The following is a 17,390-nucleotide window of genomic DNA, read 5'->3' on the forward strand; positions in this document are numbered from 1 at the left end:
TTACTCGAAATAACCTTCATCTAACCTCAAGGTCAAAATCACACAGCCAAATCTGATTGGCTACACAGTGACACCACTGCAAGGTCTGTCTCTGAGGGGAAAAGGACAGAGGAGGTGTTGAAGGAAATGAGAAAGTAAGACAGAAGGTTAATATTTTTATTTATTTATTTAAAATATAATAGGGCACTCAGGGCGGCTTACAATAAAACCGCACACATACATAATAAGATTGTACACAATAAAAACACAAAAGCGTTAGAGTAAATTAAAATACATAAAATACAACACACACACACACACACATATGGGAGTGGTACTAAAGGGACTAAAAAGTAAAAATAAAAATAAAAAGCTTAAAAACAGTTTCAGGCTCTCCTATCAGTCCCTCCTAAAGGCTCTCCGAACAAGATGGTTTTCAAAAATCTCCGGAAAACCATCAAGGAGGAACCAGGGGTAGGGTATACATAAACAAACAGCTTCTTCTAAGCTGATTTAAAAACAAAACTATAAAAATATTTTAAATAATAAACTAGGAACAGAAAGGATGAGATGAGATGAAAGCTGTTGTAGGAGTAGGAAGCAAGTGTCAAAGGGCCTTTGGCCCTCTAGATGTTGCTGAACTACAACTCCCATCATCTCTGGCTACGCTTGCTGCGGCTGATGGGAGTTTATGTTCAGCAACATCTGGAGGGCCGAAGGTTTCCCACACCTGATGTAAAGCCTCTGGATCAGCAGACTCTCCCTAAAATGGAGAGGCTGAGTCACAATATCTCCACAGCAAATGTCTGCACTTAGCTTGAGGAAAGCTGAGCTATGGAACTCCTTGCCAAAAGAGTGGCAAGTTGTACCAGCTGATTATGCCAAACTCTGCCTTCATCTGCCACCATTCTGTGACTGGCTCTGCCCCTGCACCAACAGTTTCTCAAGTGAGCCCTTGAGGTAGAATGTTTTACAAGTCCTGGTATACTGAGCTACATGGCCCAATTTGGTATAAGGCAGCTTCCCAAGTTTCCCTCCAATTTTGAATGTTTCACTTGATGATAGACACCCACTTTCCACAATGTTTTTACTTCAAATGGTTTCCTTCTACCTGCAAAACCTTAAAAAAGGCTGGAAAGAGACTCTCTATAGGTTAGGGAAAGAGAGAACTGTTCTCTTATCAATGTCCAGATCTTAAATATCCCTTTCTGATCAGTATCTATGTAAAGCAGAGAGGCAGAGGCAGAGCAGCTGTCCAACACCACACTTGCAAGTCACATTCTGCCACCTTAAGACCTAGAAACTTTGTTTTCTTCCTCAAAAATAAAAAAGCTGGAACATGGATGAATCTAAGAAGACGTCAAAGACTGTACAAAATTGCTTTTAAAAGACCACATGCACACACCCCTTGCATTTTGATTCTTTTCCCCACACAACTCCTAAGCAGATTTAGAATCTTTCATGCCAACTTTAATGAAGGCTTTGTGTGTTACAACGCAGTTAAATTATAAAAAGAAGACAAAGCACAACAATCAAGTAATAATGCAGCAGCAGAGTTAACTAACAAGAAAATGTAAAGGTGTAAACAAGCAGCAAGTGTCAGAGATAGACCTGTACCAGTACAATTCAGAGTCAAGCAAGAGCAAATTATTAATGTATATATACCTGTCATTAAATGGGTCACAGTAGGCCTGTTCAATTTTTTCCATATTGGTCAGATCTTTCCAATGGGTACCATCAAAGATTTGCCATCTATATGGGAACTGGAAATGAACTCGAATACATTTTTCTAGACAGATAAAACAAAGTTTTTAGATCCTTGGCCTACTGTCCATGGGTTAAAAGTAGAAACACTAAGGAGCTAGTGCTCAATACACAGAATGAGGAGCCAAACAGAAATGCTTGCTAGGGGATACGAGGAGCTTGGAAGCTTCCATTTAATTGCACTCTCCATCGGGTTGAGGAGATGGGACTGTGTAAGCCTGAGGCCCACTTAGGATTGTTTGCGTTATGCTAGACATCTGAATGTGGCCAGTGAGTTTACATCTGGACTTTCTTGACAGTTTAATTATTTAAAAATTTGTTACTACATTTATATACTACCTTTCTGTCAAAGCACTCAAGGCAGTTTACAATTTAATTACAATCTCAGAGACATGATACAAAAGGGAAAAGGAACCTGAAGGGGAGAGAAAAAAAGCTGCACCTATCTTCTGAATAATCTGGCCCAGTCTGGAGGACAGCACATCTGAATTTGGCCTGCTTGCATAGTAGCCAATGTAGTGTAGGCCTCAATCATGCAGCTAAGTAACCAAATATTTGCTGCATCACGCAACCGAAGACTATGTGCACTGAAGTTTTCACCAGCTTTAGACATGCCATCTCTACATGGACAAAGGGCAGGGCAGATGTGCACACCCCATCACTTCACCCAAGCCAGATCAGCCCAAAGATATTGTCTCGACCAGTTACATAATGACTATGTGGAATGGTCAAAGCAGTTCTATGACGAGGTCTTGCTGTCTCCCTTCTGAAACAGCTAAGTGAAATGTTTGCTGATGGTACTATAGTTCAGATGTGGCCTTGACAAGATCAAACATGGTAATACTTACCCTTTCTCTATAAGAATTGCTTTTCATAATGTCTGCTGAGAATTTCATCTGCCTACTTTGCAATGAATCATATGAGCAGCTCAGCCATCTTGTAATTAATTTAACAGCCAGACATTCACATAAGGTGCTGAAGACCAGTAAAATTCATGCTGTTATTGTAATAGTAACATAGGAATAGTATATTTTCCTCTTAAGATGCCTTGAGAGCTTTTTTTTAAAGTGCAAAAAACAACAAATAATTTTATTAAATAAAGGCATACATAATAAATTAACCAGGTAGGGAAGATAATTGCAAGGACACTTACAGATTTGAAAACGAAACCTCTGTCTATCACAAGCAGGTAGTATTGAATCTAATCCTCAGGGGGGGAAAGTTTCAAGAGATATCCCTGTAAGGGAAATGTCTATGACATATCGTCAATTTTGCACTAATTAAGAGAGACACAACTCAATCTAGAAGTGCAAGGGCAGGATAAAGTAAAGGGGTCAATGCAGCTGACCTTCTTCAAAGTACATGGGTTCCTGCTGGGAGAAAGGGCGGGATATAAATCTAATAAATAAATAAATCTGTTGCAGGCAGGGGCAAGCAAAAGAGGTAGAATGGCAAGCCAACAGATACATTATTTTTAAATGAATAAAAGCTAAACAAATATAATAAATAAAATGAACAAATACAGCTTAAGTCACAGTTTCTTTGAGATGATACTAATAGATCAATTTTGCAAAGTCTTGAAAGCACATAAAAACCAAAAGTGAGAGCAAAACACACACACATATATATGCACAAGAGAAAGCAAACAAGATACAACTATTTTAACTTACCTTGAAAGCTGCAACTTTTCCTAATGTGGTATAAGCATATCGTATCTGATTCTTCTCTGCTGTTTGTGGTTAATGGCACCTGACCACTGCTCTCTCTTCTTTCTGAGAGAGTAGGAAAACACATATTCTGGCTCAAGGCAAGACAGAAAAGAGATATTTCAACTGTTCTGCTTTCCGTGTACTTGAGATTCACAAACACAATCAGTGTTGCTCTCCCTCAAGTGAATAAAATACATGTCAGTGCTTCAATTATAAAAATGGCAGGGGTGGGGTCTGCCTCCTTAGGTACTGTGTTTAGAAGGCTGGTGGGGGCATGATTTGGTTACCAAGGCCTATGTATTACATTGAGGGGGGCCCTAGTTTCCCCCTCACAATCCAAGTACTGAGCCAAATCAGCAGAGGCTAGTCAATTAGGTTGTTTTCAATGCTTTGATGGAATTGTTTTATTGTGTATTTTAATTAAGTATGGATTTTATACTTGTAAACCTCATACACAAGTAGTATATAACACAATCAGCAGCAGCATGGTGGACTACAGCTCTGGCACAGGGCCTTTTTCTTTTTGAGGTAGTAAACCTGTGCCTGGGTTGTGCCGCTTCAAATACAAATGTACATGACTCAATGCCCCTCCATACAAAAATAAAACATTCCACCCACATAGAAAATGAGATGGCAGGGAAAAGGGGTCTAGCTTAGCAATCTCCCTGCAATGCTAGCTTTATAGGTGCAGGGATTTAAAAAAAATAGAGGACATTGCAAGCCCACACCTGATGTGATAAAAAGCACACAGAGGTTTCCTGCCTCAATGAGAACTGGACCAATGCCTGTACTTACACACTTCTGGGACATGTGGAACTCCATCCCCCTTTCTATGACAAACACGGCTGCATACCAAGAGAAGTCATATGCTTCATGTGAAGGTAAAGAAACTTCCAAAGTCTCTAGCCAATTTAACTTGGGGAGTTTGCATGTGCTACTGCCCATCACAGATTAAAAAAATCAACTGACAGATCTTTAGAATTACTAAAACTAGTCTTCAAAAGTGATCTTAGAAGAAAACTAGGGGCTCAATATTGTAAATGGGTTGTTGAGATATCTCAAATGGATCATTAGGAACAGCTGTTTTTTTAATTTACCAGATTTCCCCCGAAATGGATAAATCCAGATTTAATGGGGCGAAAGTATGGGCTAGTAATTTGATGACAATATAATGCAGACACTGCAACAACAACAACAAAAAGTGCTAGCTAGTCGCACCACAAACACCCATCTGGAAGTGCACTAAAGCTGTGTACGCACCATAAATCTAAAGTATATGACTTCCTACAAAGAATCCTAGGAACTGTCGTTTTTTAAGGGTACTGGGAATTGTAGCTCTGTAAAGAGTGAACTACAATTCCCAGGATTCTATGGAAGAATGTGCTTTAGATGTATGGTGTGTACGCAGCACTCATTTGGGTGCACCAAATGAGAAGAAAATTTATTTATTTATTTATTTATTTATTTTATTCAGCTTATATCCCGCCCGACTAGCAAACAGCTCTCTGGGCGGCAAACATAGAAACATATACAATAATAAAATTACAAGATCAATATAACAAATATAAAAGTACATCATCTAAAATACCAATTACAACATTTACATAAATAACTTAGATTAAAATGCCTCAGAGAAGAGAAAGGTTTTAACCTGGCGCCGAAAAGATAATAGTGTCGGCGCCAGGCGTACCTCCTCGGGGAGACTATTCCACAATTCGGGGGCCACCACTGAGAAGGCCCTAGATCTTGTTACTACCCTCCGGGCCTCCCTATGGGTCGGGACCCGGAGGAGGGCCTTCGTAGTAGACCGTAGTGTACGAGCCGGTTCATAACGGGAGAGGCGTTCCTGCAGGTATCGTGGTCCCGCGCCGTATAAGGCTTTATAGGTTAATACCAACACTTTGAATCTGGCCCGGTAGGATATTGGAAGCCAGTGCAGGCGAGCCAGAACAGGTGTTATATGCTCAGACCGCTTAGTTCTTGTTAGCAGTCTGGCCGCTGTATTTTGCACTAGCTGTAGCTTCCAAACCGTCTTCAGAGGTAGCCCTACGTAGAGCGTGTTGCAGTAGTCCAAACGTGAGGTTACCAGAGCATGAATCACTGATGTAAGGTCCTCCTTACTCAGATAGGGACGTAGCTGGGCTACCAACCGAAGTTGGTAAAACGCATTCCGTGCCACCGAGGCTACATGGGCCTCGAGTGATAGGGAAGAGTCTAAAACGACTCCCAAACTACGAACCTGATCCTTTAGGGGGAGTGTAACCCCGTCCAGGACAGGGTATGTATCCACCATCTGACCAGAGAAACCATCCACCAGCAGCATCTCAGTCTTATCCAGATTGAGTCTGTTTGTTAGTTCTCATCCAGTCCATTGTCGCGTCCAGACAACGGTTCAGCACATCGACCGCCTCACCTGAAGAAGATGAAAAGGAGAATTAGAGCTGCGTGTCATCAGCGTACTGATGACAACGCACTCCAAAACTCCGGATGACTGCACCCAACGGCTTCATATAGATATTAAAGAGCATGGGAGACAAGACCAAACCCTGCGGGACCCCATACTGGAGAACCCACAGGGTCGAGCAATGTTCCCCAAGTATTATCTTCTGGAGATGGCCCACCAAGTAGGAGCGGAACCACTGCCAAGCAGTGCCTCCAACACCCAACTCCGCAAGTCTCTCCAGAAGGATACCATGGTCGATGGTATCAAAAGCCGCTGAGAGATCAAGGAGAATCAACAGAGTTACACTCCCTCTGTCTCTCTCCCGATATAGGTCATCACACAGGGCGACCAAGGCCGTCTCAGTGCCAAAACCAGGTCTGAAACCCGACTGAAATGGATCTAGATAATCGGTTTCATCCAATAGCGCCTGGAGCTGGTCAGCAACCACTCGTTCCAAGACCTTGCCCAAGAATGGAACATTTGCCACTGGTCTATAGTTGTTAAAGTCCTCTGGGTCCAAGGAAGGTTTTTTCAGGAGTGGTCTCACCGCCGCTTCTTTCAGACAGCCAGGGACCACTCCCTCTCGTAAAGAGGCATTTATCACTTCCTTGGCCCAGCCAGCTGTTCCATCCTTGCTAGTTTTTATAAGCCAAGAGGGGCAAGGATCAAGTACCGAAGTGGTTGCACGTACCTGTCCAAGCACTTTGTCCACGTCCTCGAACTGAACCGACTGAAACTCATCCAACAAAACATGACTAGACTGTGTTCCAGACCTCATTAGGACTAACTGTCATAAAATGGGAATCTAGGTCCCAACGAATGCATAAGATCTTATGCTGGAAGTGCTTAGCAAACTCATTACAGCGGGCTACCGATGTATCTACCATATCCTGTGGGCCAGGGTGGAGTAGCCCTCGGACAACTCTAAAAAGCTCCGCTGGGCGGGAGAGAGATGACTTAATAGTGGCGGCGAAATGTTGTTTCTTCGCCACCCTCACCGCACCTACATACCGCTTGGTAGAAGCACAAACCAGCGCATAATTGCATTCGTCGGGAGTTCGTCTCCAACTCCGCTCAAGCCGTCTCCTATCTTGCTTCATCGCTCTTAGCTCCGGAGTATACCAAGGAGCTGTATGAGCTCTACAAAGGAGAGGGCGCGCAGGAGCGATCGTGTCAACAGCCCGGGTCATCTCTGCATTCCACAGATTAGCCAGGGCTTCGACAGGTGCGCCAGTCCTATCAGCCGGAAAATCCCCCAGAGCCCTTTGAAAAGCATCAGGATTCATTAGTCTCCGGGGGCGGACCAATTTAATAGGTCCCCCACCCTTGCAGAGGGAAAAGGCCACTGAAAGTCTAAACTTCAGCAAGCAGTGATCTGACCATGACAAAGGGAGAGATGTAAGACTCCCCACATCCAGATCACTATCCCCATGTCCAGTAGCAAAAATAAGGTCAAGAGTATGCCCCGATGTATGTGTTGGGCCACTAACATGTTGAGACAGCCCCATGGTTGTCATGGCGGCCATGAAGTCCTGAGCCGCCCCAGACAAAGAAGCCTCGGCATGGATGTTGACATCCCCCAGTACTAATAGTCTGGGGGATCTCAACAATACCTCCGAGACCACTTCCGTCAGCTCAGTTAGGGAAGCCATTGGGCAGCAAGGTGGGCGGTACACCAAAAGAATTCCCAGTCTGTCCCTCTGGCCCAACACAAGGTGCAAACACTCCAGACCCGTAACTGCATGGACATGGTGCTTGGTGAGTGAGATGGAACTCTTATAGACCACAGCAACCCCACCTCCCCGACCCTCAGATCTCCCATGATGCTGAACCAAATACCCTGGTGGGCAGAGCTGGGAGAGACTAACTCCACCCTGCTCGCTTACCCAGGTCTCGGTTATGCATGCCAGATCGGCTGCCTCATCCATAATCAAATCATGGATGAGGGAGGTTTTATTTTGTACCAATCTGGCATTAAGAAGCAGCAACTGGAGATCTGAGGGTTGGCTGAGAGGACAACCAACAACCCTGCGGATATGAGAGGGACCGGAACAAGGCACAGCCACTACATGTCTGGGCCGCGTTCCCCTTACCTGGCATGTCCCTCTCATAACACCATACCTCCCTCTGCCCGTCACTACGGCAATTGGGGCCCCCTCTAGTCTCCCCACTTGATAGAAAGATCTCTTCCCCAGGCACATTGTAAACTATAATACAAAAATACAAACAACCATATATACAAACATACACACACACACAACACACACTCACTATACAACCACACCATTCAAATTCAGCCAACATGCCAAAACCTAGGCCCGCATACTGTGCACGCAGATGCCAGCTGCAAGATCTCTCTTCTTCCCACCTAAACAGTCAGATGATGGTAAAGGCCCACAAAAACGTCAGCTGCGGCGAGAAACAAAGCCGCGGCGGCCACAAGGCGACAGCAGGCCAGGCACAGAGCAGCAGCAGTCTCTATGGGCAAAGCCGCAACGGCGGCAGTGACGGAGAAGCACACTGTAGCAGCAGCCGCAGAGAGGAAAGCAAACAAAAAGCAAACAAACAGACACAGCACACACAAAAAAACCCAGGCCACCTCAGCCAGCCTGCTTATGTATCCCTCCAAAGAGGGACAGGTGATGGGAATCAGTCACAGCTGGCTGGGTACCTGGGGCCTGGTCCTGCAGATGTATGTCTGGCAGCAGAAGTCCACAGGGAAGGATGGTGGAGATGGTGATCCAGCAGCAGCAGGCTCTCCTTCCCTGGGCAGCAGTGTTCTTCTCTTCCTGCAGGCGCTGGGTCTCCCATATCAGAAAGACATCCCAAATAGATAATTCCGAATTCTTCCCTGAATCTAGAAGTGCTTTTTGATCTTACAACTGACCCAGGGAGACTATTCCAGAAAGTTATGTCTCTAATAATTAAACACTGTCCCAATTTCCCTGCGTAAAATCCAACTTACAGCTTTCTGATGCTTGCTCAACCTTCGTTACTGAGCTTTAGAATCTGCTGTTGGTAAGGGGGATAAGATATCTGGGGCAGCATACTATATTGACTAGTTGCCCTGCACCATCACTGAGCTGGCCATGTAATGCATCACAAACAGGGCAAATGTAATTCTTGCATGTGTTACTTGCAAGAATTTCTGGTAGAGATAAGGAAGCAGTTGTACTTTGATACTGGCCAGGCAACATTTGAAAGATGGTAGTATTGTAACACTAAGGTATTTCCTCAGAGGTTCTGGACACTGGAGAGGCCAATATGGTCCAGCTTAGATGGTTACAGGATGTTACGCCAGATAACTAGTTGCTATCCTATGGTCTCTCCCAGGAACAATGCCAAAAGCACAACAGCAGCAGAAAAAGAGAGTTAACACAGTAGTTACAGCCACTGCCCCAGATCCCCTAGCAACTGCATCATCATTTATCACAATGTTGCTCCCAATGATGACCATACAGGCACCATAAATGAAAGGCAACAGCCAACATGTGGTGACATAATGTAACCCATTCCATAACCTTTCTCTCACACACAAGAACAAGCACACAGTTAGGAAGAGACCTCCTCCAATCATGCTCAATGATAAACATTCCAGGGCTCCTTCAGGTGGATATACAGAGATAAAAGTTGGAAGTGTTGACAGAAGAGTTGTGGCTCAGTGATACAGCATCTGCTTTGCATACACAAGGTCCAGGGTTGGGAGATACCCGTTGGAAATCCTGGGGAGCTGCTCCCAATCAGCACAGTCAATACTGAGCTAGATAGACCAATGTTCTGACTTGGTATAAGGTAGCTTCCTATGTTCACATGTCCAAATTGCTGGCCAACTTAATAGTTGATCACATGGCCCCACTATTTGACTTGTAAGGTTGTCTTCACCTATCTTGGAAAGCCATTCAAGAAACTGTCAAGTGAGTAGTTAAAGACCCTCCTTCCCATCTCCTTCACTGGGCAATATATATATATATCTATACATCTCACACACATATACTAGGGATGGGCGAGAATATCGATTCAATTCGCATTTCAGATCGAATTTATCAAATTCACACTTTCTGAAACTATATGAGAACCAAAACACAGCCATCCTTTGATATTCACACTTATTCAAATTTTGTGATGCAGTCTGCCAACCAATGTTTACAAAGATTTGTACGTTAGGGGAAAATGTGCATAAAAGCAACTATATGAGTGAAAATAACATGCCAAAATGCATTATATGAAGAGAAATGGCTAGCAAAATGGTTACATTAGTCAGGGCTGTGGAGTTGGAGTCGTGGAGTTGGAAGCAATTTTGGGTGGAGTCGGAAGAAATGTACCGACTCCGACTTCAAAATAAAAACTTATATTATAACAGTATATGGTAAATATATCATGTTATACTTATATTTTATACTTTTTTTAGTTTTCAGGAAAAATATTTGTAATTTTGATTGACACATTTTTTAAATATAAATTCACAAAGTCAAAGAAGCTTCCCAAGTCAGCTGTATTTGAGCATTTCACCATAACTCAAGATGGAAAACATTTTGTGTGTCAGTGTCAGGGCTGTGGAGTCGGAATCAATTTTGGGTGGAGTTGGAGTCGGACAGTAGAAAAATAGAGTCAGAGTCGAAGGTTTGGCATACCGACTCCACAGCCCTGACATTAGTCAAGGCTGTCTACAAAATTGTTTATTAGGAAAAATTTGCACTTAAGAATTTTCATGAGGATCTTTTTTTAAAAAAAATCATAAATTGCTGCAGAAATGTGGCAAACTGAATTTAAGATGGGAATAATGAGAAACTAAGAGAACAGCAATTGACAGATCTTTACATCCCTAATACACACATACACATCGCCTCTGTTCCTGAGGTACACAGCTGGATGGCTGCCACTGTGCTAACTGGACTGGGGACTTCTATAGTGTTTTAAAAGAAAATGAAGTACTCTACCTTTGCAAGGTGATGATGTGTTATTTTTGATGGCATATGCGTTCCTGTAGGTCAAGGAAATTTTACTAATCAGGGCTTTGCTCATCCCCCGCTTTTCCAGCTTCTCATAACACTCGGAGTTAAAAATGTCATGTGAGCGTTTGCAGTTGCTCCCAAACCTGCATTCTCCTTGGAGGGAGTACTGGCATATGTGAAGTTTGACACATATCTTCTTAAAGTTACAAGATCCGTAGGGTCCATCCCCTTTATTATAGTATGGACATACCTGAGAACGAAAAAGAAAGAAAAAAACCAAAGAAACACAATTACCTTTTAAGCAAACACACTACAGTCTGCTGTAGACTCGTATATTAATCCAAGAAAAGATGTAAACACAAGTCTAGCAATGCCCTAACTGTTTTCAAGGGACACTGAGTTAAGAGAAACACAAATGCAGCCCTGCAACAAGACTGCTGCAGCATAGAGTGTCTTTGTTCAGGGTTCCAGCACTCCATTCTATTTCCATCTCCTACCCTGTTTTGTTTTGCCACACCCAACAGCATTCCATGCACACTAAGCATGCTCAGTCTTCATTGGCATGTTTGGGAATGTCCCCTTCTCCCTTTCCAGCCACTCCATTCTATTCCCCCTCCCGCTTGGTTGTCAGTTCCCCTCCCCCCACTTGGCCAGCCAACTTGCCATGCCACTGAGTTATTGTGGGGCTGTTTGGTAGGGGCTCACCTATTTAGGAGCTGTTGCCCCACCTAAACATCTTTTGTTAATCTGGAAACTTCTGGATTATCCCACATCTGCATATACCTCTCTCTGGTGCATGGGTGGTGTGGTTTTGACTTCATAAACACAAGCATTGGAAACTGTGAGCTGGTATTAGAAGTAATGATGTAAGCAATGGGATCCTATAAGGAATTTGGCTTTCTAAAGTAGTAGTGGACTCCTTTCTGTGACTTGGGTCTGGTAGGCTAATAATTAGTCTAGTTACCAAAAGGGTTACGTTTCTGGAGTGGTCTTCAGTTACATTATTGTTATTTGGTCATACACATAGGCCCTAATAGAAAGCAAGCTGCAGAGTTTTATTTCCTTGCTGTCATGCAAACTTTTTGCATTTCTAATTCACTTGAATAAACAGCAACATCTAAACACAGCAATGTTCAGTAACAGAAAATTAGTTACCAGATATAAGAAGGCACGGGGGGGGGGGAATGCAGACTAAATTCCTCTGCCCTCAACCCAGTTTTCTTCTGAACCTTCACATCTCTACTATTAAAAAGTAATAAAATATTTAATCAAATTATTAAGCTATGTGTCTTGTAGAGGGCTGTTGAACCATCATGTCTAAAGTTTTCTGAAAGCCCAAGATGATTTTCCCTCTACTTTTGAGCAAATGTTATGCAGAGATGACTTGTGCCACAGCTGTCAATCTTTATCTTACATCCCAATATACTTATTTAATTTCCCCATCAGAACAATGACGGCACACCTGAATGCACTCTGCAATTTGCATCAAAACTCTAGAAGCTGGACAAGCAGCACTGAAAGCGCAAAAAATTATTAGGACAGCTCGAAGTACTACCCTAGTGATAACTGCGCTGCATCTTATCCAGAACCGTCTTGGCCAGTAGCCAGTGAGATCTTCAGGAAGTCCACAAGTGTGCCAAGATGGCAATAGCCATCTCATGTCGTTTGACATCAACACCATGCACATTCTGTCTCCAATTATGAAGATTTCATTCCCAGTTATTACTGCTAACAAATAAGCACTAACGGAGCCCTTTCCTCCAAAACATTGTGCCTAGGCCCACTGCTTTGTCTTTGCTCTTGTCTTGACTACTTCTCATTATATTTGTATCTCATCCACCCTTCCCTTTCAATAGTTTTTCAGGGCAAGATTATAATAAGAACATAAGAAGAGCCTGCTGGATCAGGCCAGTGGCCCATCTAGTCCAGCATCCTGTTCTCACAGTGGCCAACCAGGTGCCTGGGGGAAGCCCGCAAGCAGGACCCGAGTGCAAGAACACTCTCCCCTCCTGAGGCTTCCAGCAACTGGTTTTCAGAAGCATGCTGCCTCTGACTAGGGTGGCAGAGCACAGCACAGCATAATAGCCTATGCTGGTGCTTGAACTCAGGATATTTTATTTTTAACTCTGTTCTAGTTTTTCAGTTGCATTTTTTTCCTGGATTTTAAAGTTTTGAAATGCATTTTAATATTGTTGTACATTGTTTTGGGACTTGACATGGGAGTCTGTATATTAATAAACAAACAACTTAGAAATCAACAAAACAGAACCAACCATAACAGCAGAAATCAACTAAATACAATGACCTAACATTTAAGGCCACTGAACACCATAATAAAAAAAATGTTTTCAGCTAGTACATAAAGGCCATTAAAGTGCCACTCAAAGAGGTTTGTTGTTGTTATATGCCTTCAAGTCGATTACGACTTATCGTGACCCTATGAATCAGTGACCTCCAGTAGCATCTGCCGTGAACCACCCTGTTCAGATCTTGTAAGTTCAGGTCTGTGGCTTCCTTTATGGAATCAATCCATCTCTTCTTTTGTCTTCCTCTTTTTCTACTCCCTTCTGTTTTTCCAATTCCATAGACTTCTCTACTGTGTTCCACTACCCTGCATTGGAAAACATGTCCAGCACATCAGAAATATCATAAGCTGCAACAGAAATATCATAAGCTGCAGAACTGACTTGCTTAAGTAACATTGAAGGCTTGTAAATACCCAATTGCCTGTAGCAAGTAATAATCACCTCTGAACAATTAGGCACAGAAGATTTACAAATATAGGGAAGGGCCATAATTCAGTGGTAGGGCATCTGCCTTGCATACAGAATATCCCAGGACAGGTTCAATCCCCAGCAACTCCAGGCACACAGCTGTGAAAGACTCCTGCCTGAAACCCTGGAAAGCCACTGCCAGTCAGTGTAGATAATACTGAACTAGATAGACTGATAGCCTGACTCCTCATAAGGTATGCTATGTTCCTATGCTCCCTCCCTTTAGGACCAAAAACAACCAACAGAGAGGAACGCATATGGGTCAGTCATTTCTGGAAGACTGTAGCGACACACGAACAGCAATTGGCATATATTTTCAAGAACACGGGGATGCATACACATGAAGCACAAATATAAAGAAGGTTTCATCACATTCCTGCAGCGTTTTAGGCAGTGCATACTGTGACCCTTTCCTTATCTCTCTATCAGGCACAAAGCACATTCCTTGCACCAGGACAGAAGCGCGTTCCAATCTTTCAGCTCTAATCGCAACATCCTGGCTAGTTTTGTTCACTCATAATAATGGCTATGGTCGGCTCCACTTCTTTTCTGTACTTAAACTTACAAAAGCCTAAGCTAGCACACTGCAGCTACAAGGACTAATAACTTTCATTTACAATAAATAAGTGTAAGCTGGAGTTCTCACAGTTCTAACCAAGTTCCAGAAGTGTCCAAGGGTCAATATATTGCACACTGGTTGTTGAGAAATCCATTTAAAGAGTATCATCAATCATATGTGGTAGCCCTCACCTCAGGCAAGAGTGAAGAATCATTCTGAAGCAGCAGCTGACACAACTCATCATTCTTTAAGCTTTCCAGCCCATGCTCTTTTAGGATAGGAAGGTTATGGGGTGAATGAAAGTCATGGATGAACTTGCATTGTCTCCTATAAATTTTGAAAACATTAAACATGCCTGTAATTGCATCTTGTTTTTAACCATCAAATATGAATTAAAGTTGCATATTGTGCATAGCCAAGGGCAACCACACATACCAACTCTACACAAGTTAAATTGGAAGTAAATCTCACTATGTTTATCAAAGCTTACTCCCAGGTAAATGCATATAGGCCAGTCGGCTCAGTCATCTTCCAAGAGGATTTTGGATAATTTATTTTTAAAATTTGTATACCACTTAATTGTCGAAACCTCAAAGTCAGGGGTTCACAAACTGTGGTGTGCAGACCACCAGGCATCATTGAGCTCCATTCAGATGGTCTGCATCACGCCCGCATTAAATGCTGATTTTGAATTATATTTTTACTGCTTCTTTTATTTCTGTATACTGTATTTTATTGTATTACAATCTGAATTCTATAAATGCAAGTTGTAATGCAATAAAATACAAGAAACAAAAGAAACAATAAAAATAAAATTAAAAATTGTACATATCTAGCAGAGCACATTACAACTGCTACAGCAGACAGAAAAATAATTAAGTGGTCCATCAAGACCATCAGCAATTTTCAAGTGGTCCATGGGAGAAAAAGACTAACAACCACTGCTCTAAATACATAGAGCATTACACTCACACAAACATATGTATGTTAACATTGTCAATAAAAGTCGGAAGTTAAAAACAAGTTGGAATTTTTTAAATTTCATCATTGTAAGTTTCCCTAAGTCAAAAGATGTCTGTGAAAGGAGAAATGCATGATTAGGAGTGAACAGGTGAATGGAGAAAGAAAGGGTCACATGAGCGGAAGCATCTGATGAAGTGGACTGTACTCCACCAAAGCTTATACCATAATAAAATTTGTTTTTTTACAAAACTGCTGTTTTTGCTGCAACAGAGAAATGTGTTCTACTCCTGCAGAAAAGTTCATACTTTGCTTTAAGATCTCCATGGCAAGGTCATGAGGAAGTAAAAACCCAACCAATGAAAAAGATTGTAAGTTTTACCAGCCACCCCATCGCCATGCTCCATTTTCCTTCTATGTATCAACAATTGTGCGCAAACATAAATGATAGCAAGAATCACAAATCTTCCACTGATAGGTCAGGTAAGTCTTTAATGCACATTGGAAGAGGATTGTTAGGGCAGAAAGACATTGATACAAGAAAGGAATCTGGCATAACTATAGCAAGCTAAACTTGGAAAAACTTGGGGGGGGGAGAGAGACACTCTAGCAAAGAAGCCCAGATTTAATTTTTTTCTAGTGAAAAAATTAAATGCTTTGTGCACTGGGAAAAAAGCTTCTTTCAAAATTTGTTTTGGTAAATATATCTTCGTATCTACAGAACGTTCACTCCGTGTAATCACACTACACCCATAATATAATGCAATAAATATATAACACTTCTTAAAAATCTATGCTCATATATGTCCACATACGCATAGAGGTAAAGATCAGTACTTTAAAGAAGAATTTCCTTCCTAGCTCCGCCCCACACTGAAAAGCCAGTGACGCTGGACGTAGTATTTCAGCTTCCAAGAGTGAAGTTTCCCCTGGGAAAGTTTCCCCTTTGAATAACAATACCTCCTGCCCCCGCCCCATTCTTCCACTCGGAATCTACAAACCCGTATAAGTTCTCTCCACATACATAAACCCGCCTCCTTGGCACTTTTACGGTCGGATCCTCCTAGGCACTCGGAAGCAAACCCAAACCGAGTTAAGGGAGGCTACCCCCAAGCCTTTGCGGACGTGGCCACGGCAGTGCTCCACGATCCCAAGCGCATTTACTCGCGAGTAATCCTCCCCCCCTCGGGCTAAGGACGTGTGTATAAACCCTAAATACATTTTCTAGAGAGTAAATCCCATTGAACTCAAGGGGGGAGTTAGCTCCGAATAAACATGCCGGTGATGAGTAAACATGCCGGGGCGGAAGCGGGCCGAGGGTTTCCGTTTATTAGGGGAAGGCGCCCCCTTTTCCAAGCTGAGGAGGCGGCCTCACCTGGTGCCCTCATGGCGACACCCCCCGCAGACGAAGTACCGGCAGAGATGGAGCTGCCGGCACCGCCCCTCGCACGTCCCGTTGCCGTGGTCCGGGCACAGCCGCGCCTTGGTGGTGGCCACAACGAGGAGGGGGTTTTCGCTCTCAGCCGCCGATGGGGTCTCTTCTCGGGTCACCAGCGTGAATTTCTGCGCGTCCTTGAATACCACCTCCATAAAGTCTGGATTGAGCCCAAACGCCACCCGCCGACAGAGCTCGCCCTTTTCCAGGCAGCCGCCAGACGCGCACAGTTCCTTGAGGGCCTGTCTGGCCAGGCGCTGAGAGGTGAAGCAGTCCATCTTCCTGGTTTGGGGCTTCCCGGTCCAGCGCCGCCGCTGCCGCTATGGCCCTCCTGACGCCGCTTCGCCAAAAGACCACCTCCCACTCCTGATTCCCGCCTTTGCAAGACGACCACCGCCCCTTCCTCACAGCAGCGCTGCTTTTCCCCCTCTTCCTAGCCCTATCTCTCGCCCGAGGGAGAAACGAAATTGAAAGTGTGAGGAAGGATGCAGGACATCGGAGCAAAGAGGCACCGCCTACCTAACTAGTTCTCTTCCTCTTAGGCTGTGTCTGATCACGGGTCTATCTAGGCCACTGTCGTCTACACTGACTGGCAGCGGATCTCCAGGGTTTCAGGTGAGCGACACTCTGAGCCAGGATTGACCTGGGACTTCCTGCATGCAGATCATGGGCCGTACCACAGAACTACAGCTTTCTTGTATATACAGATATAAATAACCTGGGAATAGCACATTGGATTCAATGGGACTTTGTCTTTTTCATTCATTCATCACTAGCTCATGACAGAACAGATGCCCACCATCCTTTTTTCCTCA

At 43.4% G+C, this 17,390-nt stretch overlaps 1 protein-coding gene across 2 annotated transcripts in view; it reads right to left on the reverse strand.

The window, feature by feature from the left end:
* Positions 1–17,127, reverse strand: part of LOC133390366 (protein mono-ADP-ribosyltransferase PARP12-like) — a 36,976-nt gene extending 19,849 nt beyond the window's left edge. Inside the window, exons 1-5 of one of the 2 annotated variants that reach the window (XM_061638834.1) lie at positions 16,516–17,127; positions 14,372–14,507; positions 10,833–11,097; positions 3,414–3,515; positions 1,645–1,768 (exon numbers count right to left, since the gene is read on the reverse strand). In XM_061638834.1, coding sequence (XP_061494818.1) covers positions 1,645–1,768; positions 3,414–3,515; positions 10,833–11,097; positions 14,372–14,507; positions 16,516–16,853 — 965 coding nt within the window. In that variant the 5' untranslated portion in view covers positions 16,854–17,127. The remainder of the gene's footprint in view (positions 1–1,644; positions 1,769–3,413; positions 3,516–10,832; positions 11,098–14,371; positions 14,508–16,515) is intronic. The other variant, XM_061638835.1, reaches the window with a different exon arrangement.
* Positions 17,128–17,390: the final 263 nt, after the last annotated feature.

The sequence above is a fragment of the Rhineura floridana genome, chromosome 8 (assembly GCF_030035675.1).
Source record: "Rhineura floridana isolate rRhiFlo1 chromosome 8, rRhiFlo1.hap2, whole genome shotgun sequence".
Taxonomy (NCBI): domain Eukaryota; kingdom Metazoa; phylum Chordata; class Lepidosauria; order Squamata; family Rhineuridae; genus Rhineura; species Rhineura floridana.